The sequence below is a fragment of the Centruroides sculpturatus genome, unplaced genomic scaffold (genome assembly GCF_000671375.1).
Source record: "Centruroides sculpturatus isolate CEXI.00-Female unplaced genomic scaffold, Cexi_2.0 scaffold930, whole genome shotgun sequence".
Classification (NCBI taxonomy): Eukaryota; Metazoa; Arthropoda; class Arachnida; order Scorpiones; family Buthidae; genus Centruroides; species Centruroides sculpturatus.
In genome coordinates this window covers 56,385-75,192 of record NW_019385100.1, presented here as the reverse complement: position 1 = coordinate 75,192, position 18,808 = coordinate 56,385, and the positions used below count along the sequence as shown (strand labels likewise).

The following is an 18,808-nucleotide window of genomic DNA, read 5'->3' as shown; positions in this document are numbered from 1 at the left end:
ATAAAATTTATATATATATAATATATCTATAATTGATATATTTATTTTTAGATACATAAAAACCATTTTTTTAAATTAAATGTTCAATTAGCAAGTTTAATTGAAATACTAAACACAGTTAAGAAATATTTTCATTATAAAAAATAGGGAAAATACTTATAATTTATAAACATAATTGAGAATATTATAATCAACTCTTTTACTGCTTTTTATTATCTATTCATCTCTGTTATGAATGCTGATTGTATTAAAAATAACATAACTTTGAAAATTTATATTTCTAATGCAAAACTAAATGTATTTCAATCAGTTGTTTGCAAAATATATATATATAATAAACTTTTTCTATTTGAATTTCACATAATTTTTCAGTTTTTTATAATAATTAACAAGAATGTATTATTATGATTTGTATCAAAGTGATTAATTTTTAATTCACTCTTTAACTACTATACTTTTCCTATTGGATGTAACTCTGGATACCAGTTTCTGTTGTTAATAAATAACTAAGAAAAAACACAACATCACAGTAAGTGTTGCTAATTTTAAAGCTATTTCACTGGACAACTGCATATTGTGTATTGATGTAAGAAATTTTTTTGGTAGTGTCTGTTTTAGATGATTTACATTTTTCCTTTAGTGATTCAATTGCAATTTTTGTGTAGTTTTGACAAATACTGGTACTGCAACAAATTTCAGAAAGTTCTCGTTTTTTTTAATATATATATATTTAGAAGTGTTCCATCTCTTAGTAAAGACTCTAACAATTAACATATCAGATTTTAAATATAAAATATTAAATGATAAAAGTCTGTAAATGTACCATAAATATTTACTATGACATGATATCAGATGTGAAATGCTAAACTGTATCTTTAATATTAAACAATAGTTCTATATTTATATTTATTTTTATGTTTATTAATTTCTATTTCATTTAATATCTAATAGATTGCTTTAATTATTATTATTGACAATAATAATAATTCCAAAATAACTTAATGAAATTAACATATAAATAAATAAATAATGCCTAAGATATCAAGAATATATCATAGTCAGCACAAAAAATGATAAATTAGGAAACTAAAAAAATTAGAAAATATTGCACAGAAGGGAACACTAATGTATATAATATTTGTACAGTAGAGTGTCAATTATCCGAATCAATTGGGGTCTGGGTTGTTCAGAAAATCGATTTTTCAGATAATCAATTATGTACTACAAAAAAATACATTATTAATATAGTATATTAGTATATCCCAATAATAGTATATTAATATACCCCATGTTTAAATTTTTCTCCATTGTGTGTTGCTTCATGTTGAATTTTCATTGATGTTAAGCCTAACAAAAATTTTTATAATAATAATCGTGGCTATTGTATGGTTAAAAATTATTTCTTTATTTTGTACAAACAAAATAAATATATTGAAAAATATAAAACAAAAAAAATTATACTTTAGAAGTTGATCTAGTATCAAAAACGTTCAATTCAGCACAACACAGTCCGACTGGAATGTTTTCAGTTAACCAATGTTTCGGTTGATTGGTATTCAGATAATCGACGCTCTACTGTATAATATAAATATTCTATTTTTATGTTTTCTATTTCAAATTTTAAAACAATCTCAATCTTATTCTCTCTCTCTCTCTCTCTCTCTCTCTTTTATTTTTATCTGATAACCATAATTAATTAAAATACCATATATATTTATTCACATAATGAAATAAAATAAATCCATAATTTTTTAAGAAGTTCAAGTCACACTGACTATTACATAATTTAATTTTCCTATAATTTTTTTATAAAAAGAAATAATTATATTATAATTTTAATTTTAAAATAAGAATTCGAAACTTATCTCTAATTTATTAATGACTTATATTAATTACCAAAATTTCTTCAATATATGCTGGCTTTAATATATGAATATCTGACCAAGAAAAGAAAATAAAATTCATGTATATTTGTGAAATTTGATTTCTAGCAATCAAATGCCGAATTCCTTTTATGCAACATGCTGTATTGCACTGGACTAAAGCATCCTTGAGATAATCCAAAGCAAGTTCCTATCAAATAATTTAAAATGAATATTTTATATTTAATTAAAAAAATATCTTAATAAATAAACATATGCACAATTATACCTTTTGTAATTTATTACAACGAGGAACATTTTCCAAGAATTTGCATGAAATTACTGAATCAATGAAAGGGATCAAATCACATGATTTCCTGAGAAGTGTTACAAACTCATGAAACTTTGGAACATTTCCTAGATGTATTTTATCCTGACTATTAATAACTAAATCAGATAAAACTTTTTGAACTTCATTCAGTATATCTGATGATTGTAAGAGTGGATCAGGAGTCTCTTCATACTCAAATTCTATTCCTGTACTACGCATCTCATTCAATCTATATGTTTGCTTGAATGATTTTCTGCTTGAAGACTCCAATTCAAGTCTATATCTAAATTTTAGAAACATAAATAGCATTTTAATGTTAAATAAATCACATTTTCACTCTCTGTTTAAAAACTTTTATATCAGTTTAACAAGAAAACTTATACACAGATTTTTTATTAAATAAAAACATTACATAAAAATTTACCTTACTAATTTCAAACATACTTATATATAAAATTTTAATAATTAATTAAATTAATCACATTAAATTTTTCTTCAACAATCACAAATTGGTGTCTAAATTTCTTTCTTATATGATAGAAAATTTTTAATAGGAATTCCCTAAATCAAACATTTATCTTTATATATAAGAACATATACAAAGTAATATAAATAATTTTACTGCAGATTCACTTAAAAAATAATCAATATTGTAAGATCTCAAATTAGACTGTCATAAATAGAACAGAAAATTATATCAATCTTAAAAATCCAGCAATGAGTTGCTTAACTTTCCTGGTAACGTTTGGTGACAGCATCTGTTATGATATTTTATTTTTTAAAATGTATTTTAAAATGGCAAAAAAAACTTAATTTTGAGGGTAGGGATGAGTTTTATATAACAAACTGTAAATGCTAATAATAAGTAAAATCATCATTAAGTGTGACCCTATTTAAAATACACATGGCCTCTTTTATCTTTCCATCCCCTCAACCTGTAATCACCAAAATTTAATGGTAACAATCCTCCCTGCAAAATTTCAGAAATTTTCGACAAAAAGCACAGGAGTTATTAAACTTTAAAGAGGAAGAACAAAAAAAGATTCTAAAACTATGACTAAGTGAAAATTATACTATGGCATACAACCATAGTGCATACGTGTGGAGGACTCACACACATGCACTGTGGTTGTACGCCATAGTATAATTTTCACTTAGTCATAGTTTTAGAATCTTTCCTTCATTCTTCCTTTTTACTTCTAGGACTTTCTATTCTTACTCTAGTCCCTTGGAAGGTGAGAGCCAATTTGTAGAACCAGGTGAACAAAGAGGGACAAGGCTACCTGAGGGCAAGTTTGGAGCAAGAGAAGTTTTGCTCTGCTGGCCATCATGAGTAAGGATGAAGATGATGATGCTGAGTGTTGTCGCATATTAGCAAGACTGGTGAAATAAAACTGGTCTGAAAAAAATCAATAAACTTATTGAAGTGACAACACAGCAAGTCTCAAATCTAGAAAAATAAAGACGACGACTCAAAGTCAGTCCAAGTGAGTTCCATGTGGCCTCTCACAGAAGTTGTGTGCTGTTTGTACTGTACATCCTGGTATTCAATTCTGTTTTGTTAACTATCTCACTATTTCTTCCCTATCCTTTTGGACTTCCTTCTTCCTTAGTATAAATTAGTTTTAAAAAATAGTTATAGCATTATCTGAGCTCAGTTCTTTGTACACCTCACGACATTTTGTCACAGTTCAGCTGATATTTTGGATTTTTTGGGTGATGCTGTGTTACTGTTTGTTGTTTTTGTATTGGAATCCTTAAGAACCTGTATCTTTTCCACAAAAATAAATACTTTGTTTCACTATCTGCTATGCATGGCTCTTTATTCAATATATTTGTGTTCATCAGCTAACAATACTCTCATCTTTAACTTCACAGCACACACATTAACATCCATATATATAGAAATTACCCCTAAATTTTTTACATTTCTCAACACTTCAAGATCCTGAGTCCAAAAAATGTAATATTCTGGGGAATCATTTCCTCTTTGTTATATATAACAGCCAGGAAAGTAAAAATTAAGTAATTAATTATAGAGCAATTAAAGCATCTAGAATTAAATACTAGTCAGGAGTTTTCAATATAATAATAAAATTAAACACAATGTAATGAAAGAATATACCAAGTATTTAACTCAAGATATTATATTCAATCTACAGTTAATTATATTTTCTATTTCTTTCATTAGAGTAATTTTATTATCACAATGAAGAAAAGTATATCATTCCAAATATCATAATCATTTACTAGCTAACTGTTTTGAAATTGATACTGTTTTAGTATAATAATTAATTTTTTAGCATAGTAAATCAAATTATTTAATTCAAAAGTATTTAACTTTTTAAGTAAAAAAAAAATAGAAATACATGACCAGCGTTATCTACGTTTAATAAATACATAAAAATATAAATACGACTTTAACAAAGGTAAAACCTTGCTTTTGTCATTCTTTTCGCTGTTCACACCATCAGCAGTCCTTAAACAATTCACAAAGTTATGGAGACGACCTTCCTTTTGAGGCTACTGCCTCCGCAAAAAAATGTAAAAACAGGCAAAGTGTCCTCTGATGTTATTGCCACTGTCACCATATCACATTTTAAGTAAAAAATAATAGAAATACATGGCCGATTTACATCTTTTTGCACAGGCAGTAGCCTCAAAAGAAAGGTCGTCTCTGTAACTTTGTGAATTGTTTAAGGACTGCTGATGGTGTAAACAGTGAAAAGAATGACAAAAGCAAGGTTTTACCTTTGTTAAAGTCATATTTATATTTTTATGTATTTATTAAGTATTTAACTTATTTTATATAAGCCTATTCGTTATTCACAAGTGATTTCAGAATAAAAATAATATAAAAGACTATACTCTGTCTCAACTAAGTTGATAGTGATGTAAACGATATGACATCACAAAAATCACTGTGTAGGTGAAGTATGAAAGAATGCCAACATTGTTCCATCAAAAGATTCATTTACTGAAGTCCTTATATTATAAATTTTTCACAATAAGCAATGTGATAATGCTTTGTTTATTTTAAAATTATTAATGTATGAAAACTAAAAACAAGTACAAGTAATTTAAAATTCAAATCTTGAGGAAGCAGGAAATTCAGTTTTGTTCAAGAATACTGTCTGTGGGAAAGATTTTTACTGAGCACAAAAAAGGTAAGCCGTCAAAAGTGATAAAAGACAGATTGTTTTGAATGTTTTAATACTCTCCATGTTGCTTATTGTAAATAATTTCATAATGTAAGAACTCCTATAAAGGAATTTTTTGATAAAACTATGTAAGGAGTTGAAGTCTGATTGTTATTTTATGGTTTGGGTATTATTTTTAGTTATTGTTATTTTCTTTTTGGGGTCTTTTTTTTTAAGGATAGAAACTCCCAAGAAACTCCAAATATACAAAATTCAAAAATAGAGACCAAAATATACTAATTTATATGAGTGACTAATTCCGTGGTGCACAGATATATACAAGTAAATAGGGTAGTGCAAAGTTACACTTGTGGACAAATAAAAACGTGACACACCCATTCTAACGTGGTGTAGCTCCCAACAATGACCTTCATTGCGGCAAATTGTCTGGCATTCTTTGATAAACAATCAGCTCATAGGAAGTGTATTCTTTGCTTAATTATTTTGGTGATTTGATTGATTATATCAAAAAGAATTTTTTCATTGATTGATTGTTTATTTTCTATATAATTGATCTTGACTTTTTTTTTTTTTTTTNTTTTGAATATTTGAAATATATATTTATTACTAATTCTTGTTATAATCATTGTTGTTTATATACATAATACTGTTCAATGTAATATATAAGAAAAAAAAACCACAATAATATTTAAGTGTTATTTTGAATCATTGTATTTTGCTTCCCATTAAGTTCAGGCCTGGTACTTGATTTGAACCCTAATTTGTGTAACCCCAATTTGTGTCACATGTTACATTACAACTATATTGTGCGGAAGCATATTGGCATTCGTCAGTAATTACCCCATTATGGTAATTTTTGTTATGTTGGCTAAGACAATAACAACTTAGTTGAAACAGAGTATAGGGAAATTAAATATACTTCAACTAGCTTTTTACATTTAAATGATTTATTTTGGTGGATAATAATAATCACATTTTAAAAATAAATTTGTTTTATTTTGAAATCAAAATATTTTAATTCTGTACTTACTTTATATTTGTTTGAACTGCATTTGCTGTTCGTTGTGAAGAATCAAGTAGAATTGCATGTCTTTCATGACATGAAATGCTTTCTAATTCATCTTGTCTTACATTAAGTAAATAATCACAGTCAGCAGATGAGTTGATTAAATATTGAATGAAACTCTAAATACCAAATTAATATAAGAATTAAAGTATAATCTTATGAATGCTATATCAAACAATATTACATTTAAAATATTATCCATTAAAACATTTAAAATTTCCTTTATATATTAAAATATCAACTTTCAAAGCATTTTTAATATTGATTTAATTTGTTATTTCCACATTATATTTAAATTTGTTTCAATTTTATAAAATATTATTTTGAAAACAAAATACAATCAATTAAAAAAATTAAAGTTAAATAATAGTTAAACACAATGGATATTTTAAGTCAAAATATTTAACTTTAATACCTAAATAGAATACCTAAATTATAACTGTTTACTAACTATCTTTAATTTATATAGTCTTGATATTTCTACAATAACAATGTTATATTTTATTCATTGGGATTAAGTAGATTATATATAAATGGAAAAGATGATAACTGATACAGATTATGAGAAGATAACAGTTTAATGTTACTAAGAAGAATCAGACTTTAAGCTATTTATTTCCATATCTATAAATATTTCAAAAAATTGATGTATTCAGAACTGCCATAATAGTTTCCATTTTGTATTAGTTATTTAAATATAAATTACAAAAATTATTAAATATATTCAACTAAATTAATTTTACTAAATAATCATTTTGTCATAATTACCTTCATTAATTATTTCCAAAATATTATAATGAAGTTTTTGCTTTTCTAAAATACATACAGAAAAAATTTTTATCCAAAATACACAATATCAAAATTTTAATTACAGTTAATAAAACGTTTGAAGTTTTTAAACACAATTGGAAAATTGCATAATTAATTCTATATGTCTGTGATTAATTAATGTATCTATCATGACAAAAATAGCTAAACTAATCAAAATTTCTGCATAAAAAAATATCATGGATTATAATAAAAACAATGCCAACAAATTTCATAGATTACAAGACTAGTTTTTGTGTTTTGTTAAATTTTGTGTTTTGTTAAGATTTTTATCAATATAATGCTTTATAGTGTCCGTTACATCAATATCTTTATAATAAACTTTTAACATATTACAATGGCACACTTTGTTTTAATTTGCATAAATCTTTATTTCTTAATATTAAATATAACTCATGCTTAAATTTGATCACACTGAATTGCTTATTAGCAAAGGAAATAAAATAAAATTTAAAATTGTACACGAAACAATTCATATGGATTTTTACTTGTTTGTGGTGATGAGGGAGATCTTTTCCTGGAAGCTTGTATTCTTAATCATATTAATTGTGAAATAGAAGTATAAATATTAGAATTTACAATCAACTTATCTAAATTATGTTAATGAAAATTATTTCTATTTTTAAAATTTCGCTGGATGTAAAAATTTTTTCTAATAAATAAAAAGACAAGTCAATTCCAAAAATTTTTTTTTTTTTGGAAATTTTGGAATTGACTTGTCTTTTTATTTATTAGAAAATTATTTATTAAAATTCTCTTTATGAATCTTAATGGAAAGATGAAAAATTAGTGTTATATACATTTAAATTAAAGAAGAAATCAAGTAAAATATAATATTTGAATTTTTTGACATAGAAATATCACCAGGAATTTAAAAATAGAATATTTTAAGATATACTGTACATCATCTCCAATATTCCAAAACAATTCACATTTTTTTCATTATTGAAATAAAAAAGCATGTATCCTCTCAAGAATAAATGTAGATCAAAATATTTATTTTTAATGATTAAAACAGAAAATTTTTAGAAATACGCTACATCAGGTGGCTTTACATTTTTAAATCGGAAATTAATATTTCATAATTCTGCATATACTATGTATAATACAAAATTTAATAAATAATAACTTTCACTTACACATAAGTTAATAACTCACCATGTTCCAAAAAAATGACCATGGACTAAGATGCCAACCTGGATGACTTGGAAAAGCACATCTTTGCATATCTTTAGATGATGATATCCTGCGATTATTCTTATAAAAGATTTTTCTTGGACAAGTACCATGTATATCTCTATGTAACTATGAATTAAAAAATAAATAAATAAATATTTTAATTTTTTTATTTTACATATTTTAAAACATTTGTCTATTTTTCATAAAAACGAAAAAATAAATAAATACAAGAAAAGTATCAGAACTATGATTTTTGTTTATCTATAATTTTTATATAAATATAATTTAATATTTATAATTTTTATTACACATATACTTATTCAAAACAAAAGTAAATAATTAATCCAATCTCATGTCTGCTTTTATATCAATTTCCTATTTGAATCTTATATTTAACTTCAAATAAAAACTGTATTGTTCTTTTAAAAAATCAATAAAATTCTCAAAGCTGCTGGAATTAATAATATAACTTGATTCTTTAGGAATATCCACAAAATATATAACCTAGCACACTACAACTTCTAATCTTAACACTGCATTGAGTAATAACAATCCACAAAACCTTTATATAACAGTGTTGTGTCCGTTACAATATCCACTAACGTTTTCAACCTCCACCAAGGTCTTCTTCACTGCTTAATCAGCACCTGAAGAAGACCTCAGTGGAGGTTGAAAACGTTAGTGGATATTGTAACGGACACAACACTGTTATATAAAGGTTTTGTGGATTGTTATATATAACCTAGTAGAAGAGAGGTAGAGGGTAAGTCAGTTTGATCACACTGATTTATTTATTAGCAAAAGATTTATTTTGCTAATAATAACATCTAAAACAAAATTTAAAATTGTAAAAGAAGCAATTCATATAGATTTTTAATTGTTTGTGAGATCTTTTCCTGAAAGCTTGTAATCTTAATCATATTAATTGTGAAATAGAAGTATAAATATTAGAATTACCTCTTGCCCATTGTAGAAGTCCACAGACAACTATAATGGGCAAGGGTGTCTGCTTCTAGAATCTTCTTAAAAAGATGCAATTTAGCTTATTAACTGTTGAAAGCACATTACAGACATGACATTATATGTGGAAAGGCTCACAGTATCAAGATAACTATTAGTAGAAGCAACAATAAGCAGAAAGGACAATAAACAAGTAATATCAATATAGAACTGGCAATGCAGCAAAGGCATTGATTATATAATTGCATAATTATAATTATTCAATTTAACTCATAATTATAAAGATATAATATGAAATTATATTTAATATAGTTATAAATAAATAAAAAAACTACATATTCTATAATTTTATGTAATGTGTTATGAATATTTACAACAGTATTATGTAAATTTTAAAATTTAAAAGAACTAGCAGCATTTAAACAGAAAAAACTATTTAGAAAAACCTGTTAGCCACTAAACTTTGAATTGTAACAATTATTATTTGAAAGTGATTCATGCCTTTCTTTTATTGGGTGTTTTTATATTTGTTTAGAGGAGATTGCAAAAGAGCTTTTGCTATTCTCCTGTTTGGTGTTTAAATTTAAAAAATAAAATAAAATAATTAGAAGTTTGGCTTCCTTAGACTATGTTGTTTGGGAATAGAGGTCACTTGTCTATAAAGCAAAACAATTCACACTTCCAGCAATGAGTTTATTCAGTAAATGAACAAACATTTTCAGTATATTTTGTAGACCTTCCTCAGGTTTAGCTTTGAAGTACAAAATTCTGATATTTTCTAAATTGGAATGTTCCAAATGTTCTATGACATAATTAGAAAATAACAGATTACAGATCCAAGAAAAAAATGTTAATTTTACATATAATTGAAACATGTGCATTTCAAAATTCTATTAATATAATAATGCATCAAGGAAAAGAATATATACAAATATAAAATCTTAAATAGAACACATCACTACTTTGGAAGAAAACCAGCATAACTCAAAAAAGTGCAATTTTTCGATTATGTCATAATCAAAACGAAAATGTAGTAAATTTTTATGTGGAAGAGTGTCACAAAAGTAACTTCTGTATTCAGCCACTAGGGAGCAGTTATGTGGGAGATAAGTGATATTCAGTTACACTTCAGTTAAATCTTTGCATGGGATTTTCTCAAAACTAGTAATTTTGAGTTGTGCCGGTTTTCTTCCAAAGTAGAGACATGCAGTTCATTCTCTTTCTTGGATGTTATAACAGAAGAACACCTATAAGAGGCCAAAAATATTTGTATCAAATTAAAACATCTCTGCTGGAATTGAAAGGTTTCATGTGTGTGTTTTAATTTAAGAAAAACTACATGAATTAGACGGATTATCATGTACAGTACAGGAGAATAGTCATACCAACCATGACACTTTCAGATATTTTTAAAAGACATATGGAACATGGAGGAATAGTCATGCGTAAAAGAAAGACCAGAGAGTCTATATTAGCCATCCAAGAATATCAATATATAACATACAAACATACTATATCTGTCATGCCAAAAAGATTATGGAAGAAACAGTTATAATTTATTTCACCTAAAAGGAAAAGCATACGTAATTAATTACTTCTCAAAATACATAGAACTTAGAATAATGAAAAACTATATCAAAATCATAATTGAAGCTGTGAAATGAATTCATGTAACAAATGGATATCCAAAGAAGTATAAGATCAAGACTCATCTTTTAAATCAGAAGAGAAGAAACTAAAAAGTAAGATACCAATTAAAGTGTCAAATCAGTTGGCAATTCTGGCAACACTTAAAAACTGGACAACAGAACCAACATAAATATGCTGACAAAAATACAATAACATACAAACTGAAAGTTGGAAACAATGTATGTTCAGAACACTATTATGGTGGACCCTCAGTTAACTGGCACCCATGAGGATTGGAGATACCAGATAATTGTAGTTTCTATTAGTTAGGCTATTAAAACAAGGCCTAACTAATAATATACAACATACTATACCATACCATAAATTCTATATTGACTTGATATTAATAATGAAATATAGTAATTAAAAGCAAATGAAAACAAATAAAGAAACTTAACTTAATCTAACACAGTTTTATACTAAAAACAGCTTTGTGAATGTATTGTGCAATTTTAATTAAATGGCAGGACAAAAATGGAGTGTGCAAAGCATGGGCTTACTCATGGTGCAGTGTACCAAGTTTAAACTTATATTTCTGCTAGAAATTAATTTTATTTTAATTTTTATTTAAAATATTATTTCTTCAATTTTTTTGCCAGTTGCTTGAGTTCCAGTTAATGGAGAGTCTACTGTATAACTACAATAATCCAATACAGATCAAAGTAATCCCTCCCTATTAGAACAAATACAAGAACTGACAAAACCATCAAACCTACAAGATTCAAAAAATGAATAAATGATTGATTATGAATGAATGATTAAAAAAGGTATGTTATATATTTTATTACTGTTTTATTATTTTGATTTGTACCCAATGAATTCATCCTTCAAGTGAAATGGGCCAAAAAAAGAGTCCTTTTTTAACTCTTTCTGCCCTGGGACACTAAGAGGACAAGGCAAAAAAGGGTCAGAAGACCAAAGAGCAATAAAAAAAGTTGTCTAAAACTCTTGGTCTTCTTCTTTATGTTTCACTTAGTTGTAAGCCAATGCATATAAAATTGAGGCAGAATAGACAAAATAGCTTAAAACCTTTTAAATTTTTGTAATTCTAATTTGCATAAATTTTGAAAACGTTTTATATACAATACTTTGTAATCAACTTAAGACTATTAAAATTAAGCTTGATTTTCATTAAAATATTTGTATAAACAAATATGGATAATTTTAGTATTATAATAAAACTTCTCTTCAACTTTTATATATTTTATAATTTACCTTTTCTTCACCATCTGTAGATGATGGTGAAATAGCAAATCCAGAAATAATACCTCTTTTAATATTAACAGAAACCAATGAATCTTCTGGATGAGCAAATACAGTACCCAATTTTCCATTATTCAAAGAAAATAATACTGGATATCTGAAAATTTTAAAAATTTGAAATAAAAAAACGTTTAATATAATAATACATATCAAAATAACCAAAATTATAAATAATCAAATAATACTAGTAATTATAATAAATTAGTTCAATATTAATGTTATATGACATTTTTAATCTAAAGAAGTATTTTCATCCAAAATTAAATTTATTTATTTAGCCTTAATAAGCTATTGCAACAATTTTTACTTTGTTCAAGAATTATATATAGAGTCTATTCAGACTATTTGATTTTCTATAAAAATCTATTACCCTCTATTTCACCAACAGATGATTAGACAAATCCAGGATTACTGATTTTGTGTTCCACTATTTTAAGATTAGATATAATCTGACATTAGTAACTAATCCACCAAATTCAGGCAATTAATGTACTAATCTCGGCAAACATGGCTGAAGATTTGTCTTACTTTGCAGAGTACGTGTATGAAAACAAAATAATACAAAATTACTTTTGAATTCCATGACGATTAATTGTGATTGATCCAATCCTATTGAAAAGTTTGATGATCAACTGTTTATCAAAAGGTATAAGCTCTCTGAAAGAACTATTGTACATGTATGTGATGAAATCAACATACCTCTTGTCATCATATAATACAAAAAGAAACTATTCCCTATATCACCTCTATTACAGTTATTGATTACTTTATGTTTTTATGCCACTGGAAACTTTTATCTTGAAGTGGGAGATCTGACTTCAACATCAAAATCAAGCTTATGTAGGACAATTAAAACTGTAACTAAAGCTTTGGGGGAGCCTTTCAAAAGAGTACATTGCATTTCCATCGACCATGCTGGAATATAGAAAAGTCATTAAAAAATTTTATGATATTGCTAAGTTTCCAGGTGTTATAGGTACAGTAGATTGTACTCATATTTCAATTTCATCTCCTGGAACAAATGCAGAATTATTTAGAAATATGAAAAGTTATTTTTCCAATCAATACCCAGGTATGTTAAATTTTATATTATTCTTTATCAGAACGTTTACATAAATAAATTGTGTGTGTATTTAAATTTGAATAAATATAAATATTACATCTTTCATTCAATTAATATTTTTAGGTAGTCAGTGATGCTAATTTACTAATAAGAAACTTAGTAGCAAGATGGGCTGGATCAGTACATGATTCTACAATATTTTATAATTCAGAATTATGTCTGAAATTTGAGAATAGAGTTCCTCCTGTCACATGCTATCTTCTAAGACAGTGTTCCACAACCGGTGTGCCGTCACAAGGTGAAAGGTGTGACATGAACTTTTACATATTCTATTAATCTCAAGATTTATTCATATATTTTTATCACAGTTGTTGTGTTTATTAAGCTTGTATTTCATTCACTGATGAAATAAGATGATGTTAAAGCAATAGATACATATGTCATCCCAGTACTCACTTATTCTTTTGGAGTTATACATTGGACTCGCACAGATCTTGAGCAACTCCAAATAAAAACAAGAACAACACTTACTAAGCCTAAACAACATCCTAAATCTGCCATAAAAAGATTAACCCTTCCACATAAAGATGACGGACGTGGCCTGATCGACATAGTTAACATCCACTACAAACAAATACAGACATTGCGAGAATTTTTCTACAAAAAACAAGAAACATTACAGTTACATAAAGCAGTAACTCTAGAAGACTCAATTAATACACCATTAAATTTACATTTACAACGTATGGACACGACACAACATATAAATACCATAGACACTGTTAATTAAGCAATCGTGGGCTCAAAAGGCACTCCATGGCAGACATCCTTACAACCTGGCCCAGGATTTTGTTGACAAAACTGCATCAAACAGCTGGTTAACTCAGGGATGCCTCTTTGGGAAGATGAAAGAATTCATGATTGCCATACAGGATCAGGTATAAATACTAAAAACTACAGAAAACACATATTCAAAGATACAACACTCACAAATGACACATGCAGAAAATGTCACATCATGCCAGAAACCATACAACACATCACTTCTGGTTGCAAGCTCTTGGCACATACAGATAATTTACATAGACATAATGAAGTAGTAAATACATCAAGAGCTTGAAAAGAAACACAAATTATAAGACATCCTCGAACCATACTACAAATACATTCCACAAACAGTATTGGAAAACAACATGCACAAAATGTACTACAAGAGCCATAATCACAGTAAAACAATTTACAACAGACCAGACATCATAATCATTAACAAACACAATAAAATCACATACATTATAGACATATTCATTCCAAACACTCACAATATACAAAACACATGCAATGAAAAAGTCAGCAAATACACAGAACTCGCCGAGGAAATAAGGCATCTATGGAGGACGGATAGGTGCTTATTGTACTTGTCATTCTCTCCTCTACAAATGTCATACTGCACACGCTACACAAAAGCCTGGGAACATTAAAATTGAATGAAACACATATCAGTGGCGTAGCATAGTGGGGGTGGCAAAATTTCACAATAAATAATAATAATATCTTATAAAAATTTGAACCATTTTATTTCATACTTTCATCACACCTATGATTCAGGCCAATTAAAATGAGCATGGAATAGTGTTACCACCTGGACAGTCTGGAAATTGACTCACTATCTGGGTGAACTGTTAATTTTTGCAGCAATATCGTGTGCAACACATCTCCATTAGAGCTATGTGATCTAGGTTACTTACATTACTCCTACCCAAGTCTCCCTAGTCCCTAACTGTACCTGATTTTGAACTGGCATGCACTGCACATTATTCTTCGCATTGCAAAATGACATTACGCATGCATCAGGAACTTCTGGACAAACCTCACCTGTCCTCCGGGTCAGCAATTTTAAAAAGGTGACAACACTAGCACGGAATTTTTCATTACTTATTCTGTGACGAAACTGAATTTTAGTCTTTTAAATTGAGATACCTAAATAAGGGAACGGCGAAATTTTCCTTTGCCCCGGGCGGCTGACACATACATCACACTATAGAAGGCCACTATATTGAATACATGTCATATTGTTAGGAAATTCCTGAATACAGACACACACTGACACACTTATTTAATTTTTGGCTTGTTTTGGTTACTATGCCTTGACTGTGATCCAGCATAGTACACAGCCATCAGTGTCAACCGAGTGTAACTCACAAAACTCAACATATTAATAATAATAGATTTATGGCATTACAAAATTCTACTAATAGTATCATACCATACGTTTTTGAGGGGAATAACATTTTGGTGTGCTGTGTTGAGTCATGTTGAGTCATAGGTGTGCCGCAAGTAGAAAAAGGTTGTGGAACACTGTTCCAAGAGATGGTGGCTATCCTTGCAAACCATATTTGATAACACCACTTTTAAACCCAACAACAAATGCAGAAGTAAAATATAACTCTGCTTGTATTAAAACTAGAAACACAGTAGAGAGACTATTTGGAATATGGAAAAGTAGATTTCCTTGTCTAAGGTTTGGTCTTCAAACTAAACTAGAAACATCGCTTATTATTCTTGCTACTGGTGTTCTCCACAATATAGCTATACTATGCAAGGATAATTCACTTGTTTTAGATATGGTTATTCAGCCTGAAGAATGTAATGATGATACTTGGGATTGGACTGTTCAAGGCAGAACAGCTATTAGGAATACAATAATACAAGCTTTCAATGAACGAAAAATATCTAGTTATTAATTTCTTATTGAAATTTGTGTATAATTACAGACTTTGATATGCATAATTCATAAATAAAGCATCATAAAATTCAAATAAAACTTCTGTAAANTTCACTGATGAAATAAGATGATGTTAAAGCAATAGACACATATGTCATCCCAGTACTCACTAATTCTTTTGGAGTTATACATTGGACTCACACAGATCTCAAGCAACTCCAAATAAAAACAAGAACAACACTTACTAAACCTAAACAACATCCTAAATCTGCCATAAAAAGATTAACCCTTCCACGTAAAGGTGACGGATATGGCCTAATTGACATAGTTAACATCCACTACAAACAAATACAGACATTGCGAGAATTTTTCTACAAAAAACAAGAAACATTACAGTTACATAAAGCAGTAACTCTAGCAGACTCAAATAATACACCATTAAATTTACATTTACAACATATGGACACGACACAACATATAAATACCATAGACACCGTTAAGCAATCGTGGGCTCAAAAGGCACTCCATGGCAGACATCCTTACGACCTGTCCCAGGATTTTGTTGACAAAACTGCATCAAACAGCTGGTTAGCTCAGGGATGCCTCTTTGGGGAGACAAAAGAATTCATGATTGCCATACAGGATCAGGTCATAAATACTAAAAACTACAGAAAACATATATTCAAAAATACAACACTCACAAATGACACATGCAGAAAATGTCACATCATGCCAGAAACCATACAGCACATCACTTCTGGTTGCAAGCTCTTGGCACATACAAATAATTTACATAGACATAATGAAGTAGTAAATACATCAAGAGCTTGAAAAGAAACACAAATTATTAGACATCCTCGAACCATACTACAAATACATTCCACAGACAGTATTGGAAAACAACATGCACAAAATGTACTACAATAGCCATAATCACAGTAAAACAATTTACAACAGACCAGACATCATAATTATTGACAAACACAATAAAATCACATACATTATAGACATATCCATTCCAAACACTCACAATATACAAAACACATGCAGTGAAAAAATCAGCAAGTACACAGAACTCGCCCAGGAAATAAGGCATCTATGGAGGATGGATAGGTGCTTATTGTACCTGTCATTCTCTCCTCTACAAATGTCATACCACACACGCTACACAAAAGCCTGGGAACATTAAAATTGAATGAAACACATATCAGTGGCGTAGTGTAGTGGGGGTGGCAAAATTTCACAATAAATAATAATAATATCTTGTAAAAATTTGAACCATTTTATTTCATACTTTCGTCGCACCTATGATTCAGACCAATTAAAATGATCATGGAATAGTGTTACCGGGTGAACTGTTAATTTTTGCAGCAATATCGTGTGCAACACATCTCCAATAGAGCTATGTGATCTAGGTTACTTACGTTACTCCTACCCAAGTCTCCCTAGTCCCTAACTGTACCTGATTTTGAACCAGCATGCACTGCACATTATTCTTTGCATTGCAAAATGACATTACGCATGCATCAGGAACTTCTGGACAAACCTCACCTGCCCTCCGGGTCAGCGATTTTAAAAAGGTAGCAACACTAGCATGGAATTTTTCATTACTTATTCTGTGACGAAACTGAATTTTAGTCTTTTAAATTGAGATACCTAAATAAGGGGACGGTGAAATTTTCCTTTGCCCCAGGCGGCTGACACCCACGCTACACCACTGACACATACATCACACTACAGAAGGCCACTATATTGAATACGTCATATTGTTAGGAAATTCCTGAATACAGACACACACTGACACACACATTTAATTTTTGGCTTGTTTTGGTTACTATGCCTTGACTCTGATCCAGCATAGTACACAGCCATCGGTGTCAACCGAGTGTAACTCACAAAACTCAACATATTAATTAATAATAATAGATTTATGGCATTACAAAATTCTACTAATAGTATCATACCATATGTTTTTGAGGGGAATAACATTTTGGTGTGCCGTGTTGAGTCATGTCGAGTCATGGGTGTGCCGCGAGTAGAAAAAGGTTGTGGAACACTGTTCTAAGAGATGATGGCTATCCTTGCAAACCATATTTGATAACACCACTTTTAAACCCAACAACAAATGCAGAAGTAAAATATAATTCTGCTTGTATTAAAACTAGAAACTCAGTAGAGAGACTATTTGGAATATGGAAGAGTAGATTTCCTTGTCTAAGGTTTGGTCTTCAAACTAAACTAGAAACATCACTTATTATTCTTGCTACTGGCGTTCTCCAGAATATAGCTATACTATGCAAGGATGATTCACTTGTTTTAGATATGGTTATTCAGCCTGAAGAATGTAATGATGATGCTTGGGATTGGACTGTTCAAGACAGAACAGCTGTTAGGAATACAATAATACAAGCTTTCAATGAATGAGAAATATCTAGTTATTAATTTCTTATTGAAATTTGTATATAATTAGACTTTGATATTATAAATAAAGCATCATAAAATTCAAATAAAACTTTTGTAAAATAATTTATTTTTGTATAAATAAAATTTGTTTACATATATCAATATGATTATGAGTTGTGTTTGATAAGTTAATTAAACTTAATGCAAATAGTACTGTATTTAATAATAAACAACAAATGTTTGGAAAATGTTAGTTTTTCAGATTATGCTTCTAGTTTTTA

At 28.3% G+C, this 18,808-nt stretch overlaps 1 protein-coding gene and 1 pseudogene across 1 annotated transcript in view; one reads left to right on the top strand and one right to left on the bottom strand.

Annotated features, from left to right (window-relative positions):
* Positions 1–12,430, bottom strand: part of LOC111634676 — a 19,751-nt gene extending 7,321 nt beyond the window's left edge. Inside the window, exons 1-5 of the mRNA XM_023379512.1 lie at positions 12,292–12,430; positions 8,407–8,553; positions 6,385–6,539; positions 2,152–2,476; positions 1,897–2,073 (exon numbers count right to left, since the gene is read on the bottom strand). Of these exons, the coding sequence (XP_023235280.1) occupies positions 1,897–2,073; positions 2,152–2,476; positions 6,385–6,539; positions 8,407–8,475 (726 nt within the window). The 5' untranslated portion in view covers positions 8,476–8,553; positions 12,292–12,430. The remainder of the gene's footprint in view (positions 1–1,896; positions 2,074–2,151; positions 2,477–6,384; positions 6,540–8,406; positions 8,554–12,291) is intronic.
* Positions 12,431–12,846: 416 nt separating this feature from the next.
* On the top strand, positions 12,847–18,548 carry LOC111634693 (annotated as a pseudogene).
* The last annotated feature ends 260 nt before the right edge of the window (positions 18,549–18,808 follow it).